At 42.6% G+C, this 22,132-nt stretch overlaps 1 protein-coding gene across 1 annotated transcript in view; it reads left to right on the top strand.

Moving 5' to 3' along the window:
* The window catches only part of DOCK2 (dedicator of cytokinesis 2), a 417,518-nt gene that overhangs the window by 152,217 nt on the left and 243,169 nt on the right, over positions 1-22,132 (top strand). Inside the window, exon 27 of the mRNA XM_082621317.1 lies at positions 21,329-21,424. Within this exon, the coding sequence (XP_082477443.1) occupies positions 21,329-21,424 (96 nt within the window). The remainder of the gene's footprint in view (positions 1-21,328; positions 21,425-22,132) is intronic.

Consider the following 22,132-nt stretch of genomic DNA (forward strand, 5'->3'; position numbering starts at 1 on the left):
GGCTTTGCGCACAGAAGCTCAGAGAGCAAGCCTCCCTCCCCCAACTTCACAGAGCTTCCACTTTCAGCCTTCCCTCTCGCCATTTCCACTTGACTCTCCATCTCCTGCTCTATTAAAATTCTTTCAGTCCCTCAGGGGCCACACTCTGGGCTGCTGCGCGTGCTGTTTGCACTTGTCGGAATGCATCACCTCCTCTCTTTGCCTAGCTAAATCCTACCTAATATTCAGAAGTCAGATGAAATGGCGCTCTCCCCAGGAAGCTTTCTCTAACCCTCCTCCACACCCCTCTCTTGTGGCCCATAGCGCTTATGCCTGCTCTGTCATAGCACCTGGGCTCTCATCCTCTGTGGCCCCATCTGCCTGTGTAATTGGGAGTGCCCGACCCTAGCCTGCCCTGCCCTGCAGCTCTCCCCTTCCCCTTGCCCATCCTGCACAATGCCTATCTGTTGAAGGAACGGATAAGTGAATGAATATGACTCGTCCCAATCAATGGCAGAGACTGATTGCTCCCTTGGGTCTTCCACTCTGAGTGCTAGGAGGGTGTGCTCCTAACTCTTTTTGTCTTCCTTGGGTTTCAGGTGCAGGGGTTGAATTAATCACACTCAGTTTATGACACTTTATCCTCATTGGTCTGCGCAAGGCCCTCTCTTGTTTTGTGTGTGTGTGTGTGTGTGTGTGTGTGTGTATGTGTGTGTGTGTGTGTTTCTTACCTTTATCCCTGTCTCCTGCTTCCATTCCCCTACTTCCCTTACCTGCTACGGGCGATTTGCCTACTGTGTTGAATACACATGTGTGAGTTTGGGTGCATGTATTTTAAAACACACAAACACAGGGCTTCCCTGGTGGCGCAGTGGTTGAGAGTCCGCCTGCCGATGCAGGGGACACGGGTTCATTCTCCGGTCTGGGAGGATCCCATGTGCCGCGGAGCAGCTGGGTCCGTGCACCATGGCCGCTGAGCCTGCGCATCCGGAGCCTGTGCTCCACAACGGGAGAGGCCACAACAGTGAGAGGCCCGCGTACCGCAAAAAAAAAAACACACACAAACACATACACTCACCCTCATGTCTCTTCCTTACAGAGGAGTAGACATTGACTGCAAAAGGCCATTAGCATCTTCAGTTCTGTCAGGGTCTCCATGGGCGGGGAAGGGAGTAGTCTGCTTAGAGGGTGTTCTCGGTCTAGCGCCACCCCTGACCTACCGTGTGTGATAGAAGCAGACCCTGCCCGTCTGTGCTTGGCTGTCTGCCTCTGAAATTCGAGGCTCTCTGAGAATCCCAGGCACCCTGTGTGATGCAGGCTTGAAGAGAGGCTGGTGCTGCCTCTTTGCATTATCATTTGATCCAGGATCAACATCACACTGCAAAAACAGCAGGGTTTTCTTCTAACCTATCTGCTCCCTCGTATATCATATAAAAGGTAGGGAGACAAGGCTTGCTGAAATGCTTTTGTCTGTGGTGCATTCCAAACAGAGGACAGCCAGTTAAGTCCTAAACTTAAAGCTGAAATAGATGAGAATCCTGTCCCTTCTGCTGCGTCCAGGGCCATTTCTTTTACCCATTGCTCTTCCTCTGCAACCGTGGTGTTAGACGTGCCCTTCCTAGGCCAGTGGAATGACATAACGATGTCATGGACCGTGACATACAGGATACTTTCTCTCCTGGCACCTTTTAGCCTGCAGAGTGCTTTCTCATACATCACACTTGTTTGTTTCTGGCCACCACATGGCAAGATTAGCTTTATTAGCCCCATTTTTTTTTTCTTTTTTTTTGCGGTACGCGGGCCTCTCCCCGTTGTGGCCTCTCCCGTTGCGGAGCACAGGCTCCGGACACGCAGGCTCAGCGGCCATGGCTCGTGGGCCCAGCCGCTCCGCAGCATGTGGGATCTTCCCGGACCGGGGCACGAACCCGTGTCCCCTGCATCGGCAGGCAGATTCTCAACCACTGCGCCACCAGGGAAGCCCTATTAGCCCCATTTTACTGGTGAGGAAGCCGAGCCTCAGAGAGAGACCTGGTGACATTCCTAACTAAGGTCAGAGAATTAGTAAAAGGCAGAGCCTGCAGGGAATCACCTCATCTCACTCTGAAGTCAGCCTTTCACTCGCCACAGTGCCTTCCATTACTTCATTTATACTCTGCCATGTAAGAGCACTTTCCCAGCATTATCTCCCCGGTGGAGGTAAGAGCACAAGCTTTGGAGTTAGGCTGCGTTCACGTATCCATCCCACAAATGCGTAGAAGGCACCATGTGTACTACAGTACATGCTAGAGCTACGGGGGTGAGCAAAGCTGGGGTGCGTCCTAGCTCTGCTGCTTATTAGCTGGGGAACCTTGGGAAGTCATGTAATCTCTTGGTAAAAAGGTGGTTGTTCTTTCTCTGGGTGTGTCAGGATTACAGTAGACAAGAACATCTGTGAGAGCATGCAGCCTTGTATTTGGCATATAATCCGTACCCGATACATGTGGTTTTGCCTCTTCCTTCACTATTCTCCTTCCCTCCTATGCTCCTTCCACTGTTCCAGGCTGCTTCTGAAACATCCCTGTAATTATTTTAAGAACAGTTAAGGGCCAAGTGGTCTCCTGGAAGAATGGCAAACAGGTTCTGAGCCTGGGGAGGACTTGGTACCCCATTAGCCCTGGCGGCAGCCAGATGCTTTGGAGCCCTCCAGATGCTTTGGAGGCGTCATGGGAGGCTTGCCAAGAAGCAGCAGATACTGCTGCTGGAGCAATGCCATCGCCTGCAGGGCATCTGGACCTCATAAGGTTTCCTGGAGAGACTGGAGAAAAGTGTCATCCTGCTGTGTCATCCTGTCAACCCATTTCCGGGGTTCCTTTGGGTTATTCCGGTACTCAGGGGCTCAGGATCACCGCTGTATAATGGGGTGGTGTGCTGGAGCTGGCTCATCCCAGCTCATGAGAACCAAGTTTTAAATTTTTAGGAATTTTGTGAGTTATTTGTTAGATAACAGCCATTATTAAAATTTTATATAGATATCTATAACTAATAAACTATATTGAAATCAAAGGTAATAAATACATACTCAAAAGTATCACTTCCTAATTATCTTACCATATTTTATTCTTATCTGTGTGCTTGAGGTTATTTACATTGTTGTGTCTGTATGGTAGAAATACATACAGATATTTAATATTATAGATACTAATATTTAAAGCTCTGCTGCAGCCCGTTTCTTCCCAGTTGTGTTCAGTGATGTCACAATGGTAGCTTGAAATCAACCAGGAAGGAAGTACTCTTACCAGAAAATTGACAAACACTTAATATCCAGACTTGTATTTTTTCCCTTCCTGGAGAGACAGTTGATAAACATTTACCAGCGTACCACTGTCTGGGACTCAAAGGAATTGCCCCAAATGAGAAAAACCCACAGGCACAGGGGAGTTGCCTGTGCACTTCCGTTCTCCCTAGCGACCCTGGATCTGCTGCTTCTAAAGGTTCTCATGAGACTGGACAATGAGAAGATGCTCCAGGGATGTAGCAATTTAAAGACAAACTAAAACCCCCAACCTAGAGCAGAGATAAAGAAATGTGTTTCATTTCCCATGACAATTCTTACTGATTAGCAATGGCTTCTTTCCTAGTAGTGTGGAGAATTTTGAAGGCTCATATGGGCCAGTGAGAACGAGAGCCCAGATTCCTGCATAAGTGAAGGTTGGGGTCAGGCAAGTGAGGCACTTGCCTGGGGGTGGGGCAAAGTATAAGTGGGCACCAGAAATTCAGTAATCAAGAAAAAGAATATTTCAGTGCAATATTTTTAAAAATCAGTATTTTAAGATTTTGTTCGTCATGCATTTTTTGCATTAATTTATATTTTTTAAAAATGTAGCATTAAATTTTATTTGTCTTGACTAATGAGTTTCTTGACACTCCTGAAATTTTGCCTCCTGGGCAAGTGCCTTGATCACCTTACCCTCTCACCTCAGTCCTGGCTCTGTATGGAGGCTTCAGTCAACACCAGCAGCCTGCGATGGCAAAGCGAGACTCTGACCCATGAATGGGCAAGCTGGCAGCTTGCAAGAGTGGAGAAGGTACCTTTCCATTCACCCCTGTTCACAAGACTGTGGAGGATGCTGTGAAGATCAGTGTCTGTAGGGAACCCTTGCATAAAAACACAACTTGAAAGGGACAGTCATTTACACTAAACCTTCACTGGACCAGCCACTTGTTTTCCAAAAAAACATTTCTTGCATAATGTTTGAATTAAATCTCCTGTTCACAGTTGGGAGGCATGAGTTAAAAGCCTGCTCAGCAGCAGAAAAATATAGCTATATTTGGTCCAGGTTACAGTTACTGAGGGAACTATAACTTTGATTTGCTCAACTGGTATAAATGTAAATCCTTAAGTGAAATGAGTTAAGTGGGGAAGGAAGGTCTCTGTTTCTGAAGATGCTTTTGATCCACAGCTCTGTCTATAGAGCCCCAGCTGTCACAGGCAATCTGGGGGCAGCAACCGTGACTACGCTAGGGTCGTTTCCAGAAAACCACCCAAGAGTTCTAGAATGGACATTTTGTCAGGGCGATTTTAGGTCATATTAGTCTTAGAGATAAACACAGTTGATTTAGCAGCCACGATTAGAAAAGACAATGTTTAATTCCAGCACAATTTCTCCAAGCAACATAGCATGCTGAAGTTGTCTTTCACTCATTATTTATTATTTTTTCCTTTACCTGGAATACAAACTCAACGTAGCTTTTCTCTGCAACCACATTTCTTACTGCTTTCAGTGGCATTCTGGGTTCTGGGGAGACCCCTCTTCCTCTCCCACTAAGCCTTCCTGCTCCTTGCTCTCTCTCTGTCATTTACCTGTTTCCTCCATCTGAAAAGCATTTTTTTTTCTTCCTTCTTCTTGTCCTGAGGGCCTCCAGTTGGTGGTTCACAGCCTGAATCTAGCCCACAGATGTGTTTTGATTGGCTTGCCAAATTATTTACTAAAAACCACAGTCCCACCACTTCCTAGTGTTTCCTAAGTGTCTGTTCCCATGCATTTGTTTCTGTCTCAGCCTTGTAAGTATCTCAGCTGTGACTCCTGAAAGCCAAACCTTGCCCTTCCTGATAGACCCAACCCAATTCCCCTCGCATTAAGAAATCATCCCCGATTCTTTTTGCCCTACCTTAGTCACTTTCCCTCCTGCATGCTGACAACTTCTGGCTTATCATAGAATTTAGCACTTAATTGTGTGCAGTGTTGTTTGTTATTGTCATATTGGACTGTCAATATGGACTGTCAATAGGACTTCAATATGTTAAAGCAGGACTAGCACTTTTTTGGTTATTTCTCTTTTCTAGGAAGGTGATGTCTTTCCACCTCACTAAACATTAACTGAGCGCCTACTGTTTGTCAGGCACCGTTCTAGGCATGGGGGCGGGAGGCAAAGGTGATTAAGACAAAATGCTCCCTCCTTTACAGCTACCTCTGAGACCTATTTCCCAGTACTCCCAGCTCCAGTCCGTGGCCTCAATGGTCTATTCATTTTAGGGGGCACACTTGCCCTGCACCTTTCTCCATGGTTAACATTCCCCCTACTGCCACCATGAACTCTCTCTGAATATCCAGATCAGAGCTATTTTGAAGCCTGGGTTAATTCTCCTTATCTCTGACCCCCCAGCCCATTTCGAAGACATGTATTTACCCCTGTCTTCTAGAATTTTGACATAGACTACCATTTACTGGAAGTGCTCTTGTGTGGGTGTCCTGTAGCTGGTTTACAGACTCTCTATGGATAGGGCTGATTCGGTCTTATATTTTTTTCTATATTTGTACATTGCCTGGGCATAGTGCCCAATTCCAAGAAGATACTCAATAATTAATCTTTGTGGTTTGATTGATCCTCCTATCTTCAATTAGTCTACTTTCTAGAAATACATGCTGACACTAATTTTATTTTTTATACTCAGAAGAACCTAATGAGAAAGGTAAATCTGCTGCTGTTGCATTAAAACCTCAGATAAAAAGCAGGTACTAACTTTGAGTACTGTTGTGCTCCCAAAGTTGTTATATATCAGTTTAGAATTCAGCATGCATTTTCCCACAGAAATAATGCAGAAGAATAATGGTGGTCAAATTGCCAGGCCAGCCTGTTTGAGCATATTTAATTAACCTATAGTGTAACTGAACTCTGGACAGAGGGTAGAGGCTCATATTTATGTGTCCATATCACATGAATAGTTTACAGAGATGGTAGGTACTTCACCTTACCTGACTCTCATCACATTTTGCTCACCTTTGAAGTGTCTTTTAAGCCTCATGGATGCAGGGACTGCATCTGTATTGTTCACTGCCATATCCTAACACAGCACCTGGTACAGACTGTGCAGTCAGAAATACCTGTTGGTTTTCATTGAGTTAAATTCTATTTGAAAGATTATGAACTTTGGAGACGCATAGACCGCGGATTCAAATCCCAGCTTCACCACTAGCTAGCTGTGTGATCTTGGGGAAGCTGTATGCCCTCCCTGAGCCTCAGCTTCATATTTTATTAGCCGTGGCTACCATGTTGATACTCAGTATGTGTTTCTTCTTTCCTTCCCTCTTGCCCTGAATTAATCCCTCAAAAAGTATTTGATTAATTCATTAATGATGTCTGCTTTCCATGCTGCATTGGTTGAGGTGATGGTGACAGGGAGGTGATATTTGATATCAGAACCTGCAACAGTTTTTGAGACCATGTGAGTTCTGTATCCAGCTCTAGTTCTGTGACAGTCTGTGTGATCTGAGGCAGGTCACTCAAGTATATCTGTGAAAGAGTGATGATGGATTTCAGTTATTTTCAAGCTTTTCCACCGAAGTCTCTCTAATTTCAGGTGAATGAATATAAACTCTCAATGTTCTGGGGATCTTGCCCAAAGGTTGAATTTATTTGAATTCAATCTCGTGTCTTATCTTAATTACTCATGCATACTTTATTTTCTAATTCATGATAGATTAATGTTTTAAAAGTATTACTGTTATTTGTGAGTCACCCATAAATGAAGGTTTGCTATAAGCCAGATGCTTTGTCAAGGACCTTATATACAGAAATCAACTCTTACCATAATCTTGTGAGTAAGCCATTATCATGCCCTGTTACTGATGAGCAAACAGCAAATTAGCAGCAGAGTCAGAATTCAATCTGTCTAAATCTAAACGTTTCCCCTACACCTCCTTAAGGGGTAGGTAAAAACAGACTTCCCTTGGCCATCAAGTATGTTAATAAAAATGCTATGCCAGGTTAACTGGAAAAAGCAGAACACAAATTGTCTGCAAGCTGCAGAGGGATTTCTCAAGCATGAGAGCTTGAAGGCATCATAGAAGAAGGATTTAGATGTGTTTCAGGGCTGGATTATGGGTATATTATGTCACTTTTGTTCCTGGTAATATTTGTGCAATAAATAATGACTTTAAATAACTACTCTGTGTAATTTAGAAGTATACTGAATGGATAAAGGGATAGTTGATTTTGTTAGACATTATAATTTTTCCTGTACATTTTTGTGAGGGATCAGAAATGTAAAAATGCAGGCAAAGCTGATATTTTTTTATGTCCCCCTCTGGCTTGACAAGCATCACTGTAGCTGTGAGTAGGTAACAAGGCAGCTGTGCCTCAAAGAACCTTATGGAGAGGCACTAGAAACCTCATAAGCAGAGTTTGAAAGCAACCTCCGTGGAAAGGGGAGTACTTTTTTTTTTTCTGTGAGTAGAGTCAGTCTTTAGGGAACAGAAGAGATGTTTTTATATCTGGGGGCAAGGAATGACATGATTCAGGGAAGGTTGGAGAGGAGTAGTTATAATCTTCCAAACTTCCAAACGACCCCTAGAAGACTAAATATTTATCTGCTTGAAACCTATTCTGAAAGACAAGCTACAACACCACATCCTCTTAGTTACAGGGTACAAAGTGAAAGAAGAAGAGGAGATGGTGCCTTCATATAAGAAAAAGAAGGAAAGAAATTGTCAGCATCTTTGTTCTTTGAGAATAGATAACACATCTGATATTTTGCATCAAACTCTGAATTGATACGATATAAATTTAGGTGATATCATTCATCCATCCATTCATCCTTCCATCCATCTGTCCAACCATCCTTCTATGTACTGACACATTCATTTTGTATATTCATTCATGTACTTTGAGCTTCCTCTGTGTCAAGCTGATACCGCACTTTGGTCATTCAAAATTGAAATACGTCGTCCCTTAGTTTTGGGAAGTATGAATAAGGTTTTGTGGGCACCCAAAAAGAACAACGGCTAATCCTGCCTGAGGTGAAGTTGGAGTTTAGAGTGATTGAGTCAGAAAAGGCTTCCCAAAGGTGATGATTGAGCTGGGTTTTTTGACTGCTGAGTCACCTGATTGGCAGGTGGCCAGGGGTAGAAGGGCATCGCAGACACAGGTAAAAACCTGCTCTTAAAGGCCTTCAGGTTCCTCTCTGTTGGAAGAATGAGCTGACCAAGGGTGGCTGGGTTAGGACCTGGGAGAAGCAAAACTACACCAGACACAAAAGACAACCCCTTGAAGGAGCTGACTGCAGTCCAAGGCTAAGGTGAGGTGAACTCTGCCTCGTGATGCCATCGTGATTATGGGAAGATTAAAAATCACCCAGAACTAGGAGCATTGGGAGTGCAAGACTACTTCTAGATGCTACACACTTACCAGGAAGGAACTCAATGTACTTCTAGGACTAAACACTTGCATTTCGTTCAAGATGAATTGGTTATACTAATGAATTATGCTAGACTCTCCCTCGCTGAGAATAAAAAGGGACTGAATACTCAGAAGAAGGACTTCCCTGCTTGCCACTGGTCAGGGAAGGATCAGAGCCAGGGATTAAAGTGGAGGGCACTGAGTATATTATGGAGACCAGGAAATAGATGGCCTTCTTCTTTTCCAGAAAGCCACCAGAAACCATAGATCAAATTGGAAATTTTGGAGTAAATCAGAAGAATAAACTCGTTCTTCCTCTTTCATATTTATTGTAGATACATAGTGGTCAGAGAGAGATAGTGAAGGAGGAGGAAGCACACAACCTAAACTTTCTGAAAAGAGTTGGCTGGGGATGAAAGTAAATATTAGCTCTGTGATAGAACTTTAAAAATATTTGAAATCATCATTACAATTTGGGAACAGTGAAGAAAATCACGCATGCTTTATGAACATTAAAACAGACACACGCATATGCTCTGGGGGTCAGTGAGGGGAGAAAGAGAGAAAGAGAGAGAGGGAGGGGGAGAGAGATTGAACTCTACCTTCTCCAGATGAGAAAAATGCCTTTGTTCTAGGAGGAAGGATTTTATCAGCACCATGGAGAGCGGCACAAGTTTTGTGTTGCTCGTTCCTTCTAGAGATGAGTTTCCAGGGAGAGTTTTAATTCTATCCAATCTTAACTGAAAAGACAACATTGATGTCTGTGTAACTGCACATGTAGATCAGAGGATGCACATTCATTCCTCAGATTTATTGCTCTTTTCCGGCCAATTCTCTTGCATTTAAGATTGGCCTACTTCCTCCATCCCCTCCAGGCAAAGCAACAGGTTCAAGGGTAAGATTTTAAAGTCTCCTCCTGTTGGTGGTAATTTTTCTAACGTTTCTGGCCTAATTGATCTTTAAGACTTGTCAGTGAGCGCGGGCTCTGAATTCTGGCTGAGACACAGGATCCTGGGATGTTTCATGAGACCTGTTTCTGAGCTCAGTTTTGTGCCTGCCTGATTTGGGAGGGATCTGTGGGGCAGAGAGTCCATTAAAAAAAAGAGGACAGTAGAGTTTTGATTTGGGGAGACCCTGCTGAGGAGACTAGATCAGTCACCACCAGACGAGCTGTCTGGTATCTATATTCTTTGTCGGGAGGATTAGGGACATTTTCACTGTGGGAAGGAGGTTAGAAGATTGTGTATGTATTTTGATTCCACTCTCAGCTTGTCTAAGAACCCCTTAGTCATTTGTGTAGGGTCAAGCTGTGTGGCCCATACAGTTGAGGAAGTCCATGCCCAGAAGCTTCTAGATTCGACATTCTGATTTCATCCCCTTATCTAAGAATCTCTCCTTACTCTCTACAACAATTATCTGACATCTCGTATTCGCTTTTCTAATTAATTAATTAAACGAAATCTGCATCCCCTTAATAAAAATGTGGTAATTACTTCTTGTGTGTCAGATATTTGTGCTAGGTGTTGAACCTAAAATAATGACACAGACCTAATCTCTGTCCTCAAGGATCTCACAGGTGATTCACAATCTATTTGTTCAGCCATGAAGGGGGGTCAGGTAGGAGTGGATATGTTATGACTTTTACCTCAGAGGAGCTTATAGTCTAGTATTCTAATGCTCTCATTTGGAGCCTCATTTTAACAGGAGAGAATTAGCCTTCAGTCAAAGAATGACATTTTATTCATGGAACCTCAAATATCAACAAATAGTTGGAGGCATATTGGGGAAATCATTTGGGGTGGGGGAGAATCATTCTGGTCTGAATAGGTACCTTCTTTGCCTGTGGCTAAAGCCATCCCAGGATGGTGGGTGAAGGCTGGTGACAAAGCAGAGGCATGAAGCAGAAGGAAGCAGAAGAGAAATGCCAGACTGCTAGTGGAAGGGGAGAGAGAGAGGAGAGCAGGAATGGAGGGAGAAGGCTTACTGCGTAATCAGGGCATGGAGGGGTGGAACCATATTTGAATGACTTTCTGGATAAATAGGAGCAAAGATCTTCACCACCAGGGTTTTTTCCACCACTCCTTACCATATTCTGATGGAGGCATAAAATACATTGTCTCCTGAACAAGCAAAATATATTAAACATTAGATAATTTATTTACTCATTAAAAAAAGGGTAATATATAAGTGCCTTCTGAATTTTCTAAACCAGTAGAGTTAAACAGCCTTCCTATCTGGAGTTTATCTTATTCTCATTCAAACAAGGAATTTTGACATTGCCCTAAGCCAATGTAATAACACTGAAAACGAGTGAGTGTACAATTTCTGTTAATTTTTTTTAAATATTATAAATAGTTCACAGACCCCATTTCTACAGTGGAGACCTTAAAGGTGCCCATTGCTGGCGGGCCATTTGCAAATTTATCTTCCTTGTTACATTTAGCTATTACAACAATACAAAATTGCTATAAATAGCCATGTATACAACACAGGAGCCTTGCAACCAAGAGGACATGGATTCAAATCCAGTTCCACGACCTGCAGTTCTGTGACTTTGGACAAGTTTCATAAACCTCTGAATTTTCTCATCTGTAACATGGGGAGAGCCAATGTAGTACATTGATAAGATTATTCTGTGAATTAGCTGAGATATTCATGTAAAGAACTTATAAATAGTATCTGGCATATATTAAGTGCTCGGTATATACTGAATGGTAATAATAATCAGATTAGAATGGATCTTATTTTACATCTTAAAATAGGGTAATACTTATTCCCAGGGTTTTGGTCAAGATGTGGTGAGATAATAAATACAAAGCACATAGCCCATTGCCTGGCACATAGTATGAATTCAACGTATGTTAGTTGTGTTCTATATCCATTTTTCCTTACACAATCCCCGTAGATTCCTCCTGTTTTGAAGAACAAAACCCAAAAGTGGAGTATCTCCAAGGTACATCTTCACAAATGGCTCCAACCAGCCTCCATTCATCAGCATTAAGATGTTGGACTCATAGACCTTGGGAGCTTCATTTTTTCCATTCTAGGCTGTAGGTTGGAGATTTCAGTGTATTTTAATAAAAACCCCACAGAGCAACTTGCAGGATCTGAATAAAAGCAACATTTCTCTCTAGGCACAATGGGATTTTTCTGTGGGAGGTGATGGTTTTGTCATTTTTTTTTTTCTGGTTGCTTTAAGTAGATTCTTCTTTCACCTGCCAGGAAATGGAAGTTAAAAGCATCTGATAAATGGAATAAAATATTTCATAGTTGCGCCTTCTACAAAAGTGTTAACCCACGTGACTTTGTAGTTCTTCTCTGTCCGCTCGGTAACGTTGACAACAGCCCTCCAGCATGTGAGCACTGAGACTCCATGGCCACGCTAGCACAGGGTGGGAGCCCTCAGGAGGGGAAGCACCCTCGCCTCTGAACACAGGGCTGCCTGCAGCACACTGCAGTCCCTGATAGGTATCCACTCAGTCCTCTGTAATATGATTCCTTAGGTGTGTAGACTGACTTTCATTTTGTTCCAATTGGGCAATAGTTCTATTTTCTTTGTTACTATACATGATGACTGTGAAGATGCCCAACAAACCATAGCAAGTAACTTATCCCTTTAACCTCACATCTCTCCCCCTTCTCCCGGTTTAATGATTTCCTATTCATTTTCCAGACCTTTTGGACATAGAAAGTATTTTTCAAAAACATAACTGAGCTTCTATCACATGTGGTGCTCTATCTTCTCCTCTTACTGATATATTAAGGCTATCTTTCCAGATCAAGGAATGTCTATGCTCTCCTACTCCACTGTGTGGATAAGCCATCATTTATGTAACAGGATCCCTGATTTGGGGACATTTATCTTGCTTGCTACATTTGGATATTATAAGCAATACAATATGCTATAAACAGCTGTGCACACAAATGTTTGTGTTATTATTTACTTTGGACAAATTTGCTGAATGATTTATCATCTGCAGAGTGCTGCCGCATCCATTCATTTCTGTGATCCTAAAAGATGGAGGCAGTGGCAGTTACAAGCCTGGACTCTGGAGTCAGACAGGCCTGGGCTGGAACTTGGATCAGCATTTACATGGTGTGTGACCACAGCCAGAGTCTATTTCCTCATCTGTAAATCTGGGATAATAGAAGTATTTCCTGCATTTCATAGGGAGGGGCTTGTAGAATTCCTTAAGGTAATGTATGCACAACATGTAGTAAAAGCTCAAAAAATATTAGTGATCAGTGTTAGAAATACCTGCAGAGAATCATGAGATTCTCAAGATAATTCTGATCCTGTGGGTGCGGTTATGCCTGTGTACAGATGAGGAAACTGAGGCTCAGAGATGTAAGGTTGACCAACAGAAGAAAGGAGCATAATTAGTGGTAGCTCCATAACCTCTGTGCGAGGAGAGACTCTGTATTTTCGTAACCCTGAGAATCATTGCCAGAGAGATTTTGGAGGACCTGAAGCATCTCCCACCTCCCAGCACCACTGCACTTCGTATCAGGGAAAGAGCGTGGAATTAGACAGAGCTGAGCTTGGCTTCAGGCTTGGCCCCCAGTGAGCGGATAATTCCTGGGCAAGTGACTAAGCTTCTCTTACCCTCATAGTTCACATCTGGGGCTTCACTGGATTTTTTTTAAAAAACTAAATGAGATCATAGATGTCAAGTTTACATGCACAGCTTCTAGCTTATAGGATGACCTCAAGATTGTCAGGTAACAGCAGCGTGAGAATGAGGACCCACATCTTCTTTTCCTTTATTATCTCCCTCTACCACCAACTCAGACTCTCCCCTTCTAGAGAAAGCTAACCCACGGTGCAGACACTCATGACCACATGAAGGCATTGTCCAAGTCCTACCTGGGAAGTGGGGGGGGCGTGGTCCAGTGGGTAGGAGAGGCAGAGATGATGGGGTGCAGCAAAGCCCCCCCGCCCGACTGCACTGACCCCGACTCCCACTTCTCTTGAGTCATCAGCTGCCTCTGTCGCTTGCTTCACACAATAAGCTGTTGTGCAGTGAAGTCAAGTCTTTCAGGATGGAAACCAGTTCACACAGGAGGAAATAAACTAGCATTAAACCCAGAACTCATGAGAAAACCACATCACCTCCAGGAGCCAAAAAAAGGAGAGAGGGCGACTCTGCTTTAGGTGATGGCTGATACTATCTTTTGGAGTTTAGGATATTTTCTTTCTAGGTGAGTGTTTGTGGTGCCTTCAAGATAAGAATGAGGTTGAAAAGACTTATATAGGAACACAGAGCAGAGAAAAATAGTAGTGGCCATAGATGTCATGGTCAGAATATGCATTATTTCTCTTTTGCTAAACGAACAAAGAAGGTCGTTGGATTTAACTCTGTAGCTGTGACCTGGTATTCTTCATCTTAATACTGAAAAGAGGAGCTGGGATTGTCCTTGGCATGAACACAAGGACCAAGACTGTTCGCAAGGGCTTCCCGGGTGGCGCAGTGGTTGAGAGTCCGCCTGCCGATGCAGGGGACACGGGTTCGTGCCCCGGTCCGGGAACATCCCACATGCCGCGGAGCGGCTGGGCCCGTGAGCCATGGCCACTGAGCCTGCGCGTCCGGAGCCTGTGCTCCGCAACGGGAGAGGCCGCAACAGTGAGAGGCCCGCGTACCGCAAAAAAAAAAAAAAAAAAAAAAAAAGACTGTTCGCATGCTGGAGCAGAGGGAACAGTTGGCTGGACCTTGCTCAGCAGAACTGATTTTTCATTCTAGCTCTAATGACACGACTTGTCACTGGTCACATGACCTTATACTGTCACACCCCCTCCAAAAAAAAAAATGGAAGTTTTTCTTTCTGTAAAATTAGGAGCTGGGTTAGAACTCTTTTCAAAGCTTCAGACATTCGTATTGCACAATCTCATTTTTTGTTATTTAACCATTATCCCATGTACTTTTAATATTTCTAATTAAATCAGCTCACTTATAAACACTTAAACATGAAATTTTAGGGTAGAAATCCCTGAAAAGATGGTAGATGAAACATAGTTATATATTTTGGTCCCTGTTAAAAACCTACTGAAAAATATTAAAGGGAGTTTTTTTAAAAGGAAGGTAGATATCAAGTGGAAAAGTAAGAAATGACGCAGCAGACCCAAGAAGGGTGATTCATAAGCCAGCAGTGGGGAAAGCTGAAAACTCTTCCAACCTAAAGCAAAGATTCCCCCAAAGTTTCAGGTAATGGTAGTACCGGGTGCCGCTGGAGGTGGGATGAAGGAGAGGAGTTCAAACAAGTAGGATCAGTTGCAGGTCTGTGCAAGAAGCAGCCTGACTCCATGCATCTGGGTCACTGGAGGTTTATTCTATAAAGAGGATAAAACAGCGGGCATCTGGAGTAGCGTACACCAGGCAAAATCGAAGGCAGTGATGCCATACTCAAAATAAGCTTTTAACCAAAGTATGTGTCCTGGAAGCTGAAGGTTCTAGCACTTTCCTCCCACTCAGCTCTTGGAATGCTGGCAGCCAGGTCTTAACCCTTCAGGCAAGAGAAATCAGAATTCTTGTCTGTGTAATCTGACCAGCCCAGACTGATCCAGAAGAAAAACTTGTATATACTGATACTTGAGCCTCTCCTACTAACTGTCCCAACCAGATCACCCTGCAGTGAAGCTCCCAGACCACAAGCTCTACTCATATGCCCAGAGTTGGCAAACAGCCTTCAAGTCACCCGCACTGAAATGTGACCTACCACCACCAGTTACAGAGAACTAAGGAAGAACTCTAATAAGAAAGAGAGAGTGCAAAACAGGCAAACAGAAGACGAGTAACTTGGAGGAAAACAGTGACTCCATGAGGCAAAGCAAACTTAAAAATAGGCAGAGAGAATTTTGAAAAATAGGAGAAGAGGCAATCATGAATTAGGGAAAAGATAGTTTAAAAACAATCATCCGAAGAACTAAAAGGAATATCTGATTTTTTTTCCCCAAAATTTCTTTTTTCATTTTGGGAAATGAAAAGTTGTACAAGAAATGGGAATTGGTCATAGTTTACAAAACATTTTAAACACCAACTACTGATCAAACCAGAATTACAGTATAGCTGTATGGGAAGAAGGAGAAATGGGAAGGATGCCAGGGCCTAATGGGGCAGAGGGGGAAACAACAGTGAAATCCTTGTCTTACATGGTGGAGGGTTTACAGACAATACCAGAAAGAGGAAGACATTTGCTGAAAAAAAAAGTAAGTTTGTTACTGGCAACATGGTCATAAATACCAAAATAACAACTACGTTAGCTAAAAGAAGTAAAGAAGTTCCCCTGGCGAGGAGAAGGTGAGGCACTGCTGTTTTGTTGTTTTGTTTTTTTAATGAACCTTGGAGAATGTTTTTAAACTACATACATTTGTAACTTTGATAAAAATAAAGAAATTTACATCACTGCCATTAAGTAGTCAGCATCACTTGTATAACGTAGAGCCCTCAGACGGTAAAAAATATCATCTTATACAGTTAGATAGCATGTATCAAAGTTGTATTTGATAAACTAGGGAGCAAGCTGAACAATGAAAGAGCTGATTTAAAAGTATTTAGAGTTCTTGATTTTTCTGTGGGAGAAGAGATGCTTATAGAAAATTGTCCTTACAGTAAGACAAAATTCTACAGATCAGTAGAACCTTTAGAGAACCAGCAAAAAAACAAAACAAAACAAAATCACATTTGGTCATTTTTCTACAAGTCAACCTCCATCTTTATATAGCTATGATATTTCTGGTTTCTAATCAATCGTGGATGGTTAATCAAATAAAGATACATTTCCTGAGAGGGTAAGAGCACCTTCCTCCTCTCCCCCAGTATGGGCTTATCAGAAATACTCTATTTAAAAACCATGAGGATTAATCTCCAAAATATATAAACAGCTCATGCAGCTCAATATTAAAAAAACAAACAACCCAATCAAAAAATGGGCAGAAGACCTAAATAGACATTTCTCCAAAGAGGACATACAGATGGACAACAGGCACATGAAAAGCTGCTCGACACCGCTAATTATTAGAGAAGTGCAAATCAAAACTACCATGAGGTATCACCTCACACCAGTTAGAATGGGCATCATCAGAAAGTCTACAAACAACAAATGCTGGAGAGGATGTGGAGAAAAGGGAACCCTCTGGCACTGTTGGTGGGAATGTAAATTGATACAGCTACTATGGAGAACAGTATGGAGGTTCCTTAAAAAACTAAAAATAGAATTACCATATGACCCAGCAATCCCACTACTGGGCACATACCCAGAGAAAATCATAATTCAAAGAGACACATGCACCCCAGTGTTCATTGCAGTCCTATTTACAATAGCCAGGTCATGGAAGCAACCTAAATGCCCATCGACAGACGAATGGATAAAGAAGGTGTGGTACATAGATACAATGGAACATTACTCAGCCACAAAAAGGAACGAAACTGGGTTATTTGTAGACACGTGGGTGAATCTAGAGACTGTCATACAGAGTGAAGTAAATCAGAAAGAGAAAAACAAATATCGCATATTAACGCATATATGTGGAACCTAGAAAAATGGTACAGATAAACCGGTTTGCAGGGCAGAAATTAAGACACAGATGTAGAGAACTAACTTATGGACACCAAGGGGGGAAAGTGACTGGGGGGCGGGGGTGGTGGTGGGATGAATTGGGAGATCGGGATTGACATGTATACACTGATGTGTATAAAATGGATGACTAATCAGAACCTGCTGTATAAAAAAATAAAATAAAATTCAGAAATTCAAAAATAAAATAGGCTCAAAAAATAAATAAATAAAATAAAAACCATGCATACTCGTTTTGCTTTATTTCCAAGTTTTGGATCTTTTTCCTAAACACTAGCCATAAATATAACTTTAGAAATAAACACAATAAAAATGAAACAATTTTATTAAGTTCTAACTAGATGCTGTTGCGTACTGTCTTCTCTAACCTGAGGACTTTCCTCTTTATTAACAAAGGAGTCATGCATGAACTAAAGTGGTATTAAAAACACATTAGCGCCAAAGAGAAATTTTTCTACTTGGTGTTATTGAAAGGGTTAAAGAAAACAATGAAAGAAGGGGATACCTTTCACATAATTTGATTCAAAGTTAGGAAATGCTGTGTCTGTGTATTATTACTTAAAATCGTCTCATATATGGCATGCTCCATTACAATTCTGGAAATACTGTAGGAAAGCAGTAGTTTTGAGCCTCATCCTACAAAGTCCTTGGGCTGGCTTCAGGCCTAGGGTGAGCTAGGAAGACAGGGGTTGCCCCACCCACTTCGAGTTCTCCTTTTACTATGTTATTGTAGTAAGTTTATGGATAAGATTTCATTTAAAGAAAGGACTCCAAGTTCCTTCCAGATCTCACAGCCTATGATTATTAAAAGAAAAAAGTCACTACGATTTGCAGTGTGTTTAGGTTGGATGGATTAATTTCTTTGCCAGGGCCATAACAGGAAGACTGACTTTGTCATTTCAATTATAAGCCACTGTTTAGTCGAGCCCAGAAGACACTTTCCTGGAGGTTCCCTCCACTTGCCTGACAGTGGATCAATTAACGGCGGGAGATTTGTGGCTGCATTTTTACTGCTTTGCACAGGTTTATCATCTTGAAAGTTTTCCATTTGCATATATGCTATACATTCTTTGGACGGCATTTCGATATCATCCAGAGTTTAGATTATGCATTGCCTTGTGCTGCACTCTCTGCTACGTGATGGGAATCTGCAAGCCTGGCCGGAACGCTGCTGCAGACCTAGGGGAACGTGAGTTGCAGCCACCACTTATTGAAGGCTTACTACGTGCCAACCCTTAGTATCGAGGGCTTTCCCTGCAGTACTTTATTTATTCCTCAAACCAGTACTTTGAGGTTTCTACTGTTTGCCACATTTTATAAATAAAGAGGCTGAAACTCAAGAGAGGAAAGGTAATTTGCTCAAGGTCACCCAGCTCAAATAAGCAGAATTGAGATTCAAACTCAAATCTGTCTGATCCCAGAACACTCTGCTACACAGCCTCCCTTATTGGGAGCTTTCAGAGTGAAATGAATTGAATTTGTCAGTTTTTGACTTTTAAATACCTAACTTCCCAAACAGTCTAATTGCTACTCTTTGGACTAAGAAGAAATGACTATTTAAAAGAAGCAGCGGGCAGGAGGGCAAGAGAAAAGGGTTTTATTATCTGTACTGGTAAAGGAAGAGATGTAATCCTGAAAAAAAAAAATAACATGAAATGGAAACTATCATATAAATTTGCAGTGGGCTTAGGTTGATGAAATTGCAAAGGAATGAAGAGAAGATAAGGGAGTAATGAAAAAAGCACTGAAGATTTTCTAAAAGGGAAAGAAAAGATCAGAAGTCACTGAAAGCAGTTGGAAGTTGGCTCAATGGAAGGCAGGGTACCTATCTATCTTGACATATGGAAAGAGGCTAATGAAGCTCCACAGTAACAACCAGAGATCTGTGATCATGTTCCAGTCAGCCTGGGTGGGGTTTAGGTGAGGAGCAGGCTCTGGAGCCAGACTTCTGGGTTTGAATTCTTTTCCCTGACTTTCTGGCTGGGTGACCCTGGACGAATTACTTAACCTCTCTGGCTTCAGTTTCCTCATCTGAACAATGGCGATCATAACAGCGTCAGTCTTGTTGTGAGAGGAAGTAAAATGTTTAGCGAGGTGCCAGGCATTTAGTAAGAACTCACAGAAAGTTAGCTATTGCTGTTATTACCATAAGCATCACGTTCGTATAATGCAAGAAATACGAGACTGTTAAGTCGGGAAAAAGGCTTGAAGAAACAAACGGGAAGGAAGTCAGGAGAGAAGTTCACCTGCAGCCAAGAAGTAAAGGGCAGTTTTCTCTTGCCCACCACTGAGCATCAGGAGGAAATGCCAGTTGTGGGGAAAGGCTGGATGGTGGGGGGAGCTCAAACCTAGCAAGAGATTGAGGTCTGGATGGATTTAATGGAGTATGAGAAATTGTTTCTGTAAAATATATGCTCTGATGGAAGCTCTGGTGGCAAAGGTTCTTCTGGTGAGCTCCACAGGGCTGGGGAATCGGAGATTAGCCAACATACAGAAGAAGTGAGTCTGGGGCAGAGAGAGAAAGCAAGCTCTGGGTTATTCGTCTTTGGGTGCCAGTAGTCACAGAAAGCACACTGGGTGGGGAGGGGTTTGTTAAATAAGCACATCTTCTTTTGTTATCTCATTCTCCCTCCCCCAACTATGAATCTATTTTCCATTCATTTGTTACATTAAGAGACAAACCACAGTTAATGTAACAAATGAATGGAAAATAGATTCATAGTTGGGGGAGGGAGAATGAGAATGAGATAACAAAAGAAGATGTGCTTATTTAACAAACCCCTCCCCACCCAGTGTGCTTTCTGTGACTACTGGCACCCACAGTTAAGTTGAATGCAGCAAAGATTAATAAGGTACTTATGAACGAGTGAGTGGTCATCTGCTTTTTCAGCTACCATTTATTTATCACTGTCTTGATGTCAGGGTCTGGTTAGGTCCTGGAGTCACAGGATGTTCCCAAATACAAGCCTTCATTTCTAGAGCTTTACTGTGTTGTGTCATGGTTCTCAGCCATCAGAATAACCCACATAAAATTCAGAAATCACAGATGTCCAGGATCTATCTCAGACCTACAGATTATCCTGCAGTGGAATTAGGCGAGTGTATTTTTCACCACGGCAGGTATCACTTTTATGTTCACGTCAACCTTGAAAGACTGGTGAGAGAACCTTCCACAGTTTATAGATAAGGAAGTTGAAGCTCAGAAAGGTTAGGATGATAAGTGAGGTCACACAGCTGGCAAGGGCAGAGCTGGAACTCAGACACAGAGCTACTGCATTTATAATCCCAAGGGCCTTCCTCTTGGCCATGACCACTCTCCCAGGTGTGCATTAATGAAAATCTGTGCCTTAAGTCTGCGCCGGTAAAAGGATCTGAGGGTGTAGGTAAACATGCATGAAACCCTTGCCTACCCCCAAAAATGCTCAAAAAGCATCAGTAAGTCCTACCCAAGGTTCAGGGACTTGTATTTAAAGTGGACAGAACCCTATAAATGTTACAACCTGGCTCACTGTGGATGTCCTCCAAGGTGGATAATGCAGTGTCTACTGCACAAAGGTCTCCCATGTTACAGTTTCCATCACATAACCCCAGTCCCGGGCTTCAGAAACACTGCCTCCTTTTATTTGTCTCTGCAGCCTAGGGATGACAGTGGCCGCCTGCTGTTGCTAATCCCTAAGTTACCTTCTTTGGTGTCTCAGCTTTTTCATCACCTGTATAGCCAATTTCCTGCATCAAATCCCCTCCTTATTCCAGGTTAGATCCTGTTACACAGATGAAGAAACCAAGGTTCAGAGAAGTTAGGTAACTCAGCCAATATAATACAATAATTCTTGACAGAGTTACTATTCTGAACCATAAGTTTCTGATTCCAGAGCTTAAGCTCTTAATCACTGACTTATATTTAAGGTGGTTAGTGAAGTTCCTGGTGCCCAAAGCCAGGTGGTGATGGCGATGGAGATACGAGGACGACAGTGATTATGATGATGATGGTGCTGATGTTGATGCTGACGGTAGTAGTGGCGGTGATCTTGGTGATCACCATGTTTGACAACTGTTGTATGTCCTTTGGGATAGGTGTGCAGATACAGTGTCCCGGTTGTCACACAGATGTTTTGTGTTCCAGGCCTTCACCTACCACCACATCCAAGAAATCATGGTCCAGCTTCTTCGCACGGTGAACCGGACAGTCATCACAATGGGGCGGGATCACGTTCTGATTGTGAGTAGATCTTTCCTCTTGTCAAGCATTTCAAACTGGGTCAAGGAATGAATTTTCTGGAATACCAGGTCTCGTCAAACACTCAGCACCAGTCGTTGCTTTGTTTTGGACTACATGGGTCAGATTTTTCCTACGTGGGCTGGGAGAACATGAGAGTTAACTCAAGTTGCTGAAATAAAATTAGACTTAGAACTTGTCTGCCAGGATGAGTGTACCAGATGAGTTGAGCCTCTCTGAGCCTCAGCTTCCTCATCTATGAATGGTGGAAGGTTCTCTCACCAGAGAGAAGCCTTTTGTAAGTAAGGCACGTCTAACCATGTCACTCCTTTGCTTAAACTCACTGGTGGTTTTCCATCTCTGCTTGGCTGGTCTCTCCCTCAGGTCTGAGGGCTTGTGCCCTCCTGTTAATCAGATCTTGGCTTAGGTGCCATCTAATCAGAGAGGCTTCCCTGCCCTGACTGCCCTGTCTATGATACCCCACACCCCTACATCCTCCTTCAATTTCTACACCCTGCTCCTTCATGTTTCTTAGTACTTATCACCATATGAGTGAGATATATATCTGTATCTATCTATATAGCTATATAATTTATATATAGCTATAGCTATAGGTATCTATAGATTATATAGATAGATAGATATAGATATATTTTCCTTTATTTATTTGTTTATTGGCTGGCTCTCCTTGTAAGAATATGAGCTCCAGAA

This window comes from Mesoplodon mirus, assembly GCF_964341445.2.
Source record: "Mesoplodon mirus genome assembly, chromosome: 5".
Taxonomy (NCBI): Eukaryota; Metazoa; Chordata; class Mammalia; order Artiodactyla; family Ziphiidae; genus Mesoplodon; species Mesoplodon mirus.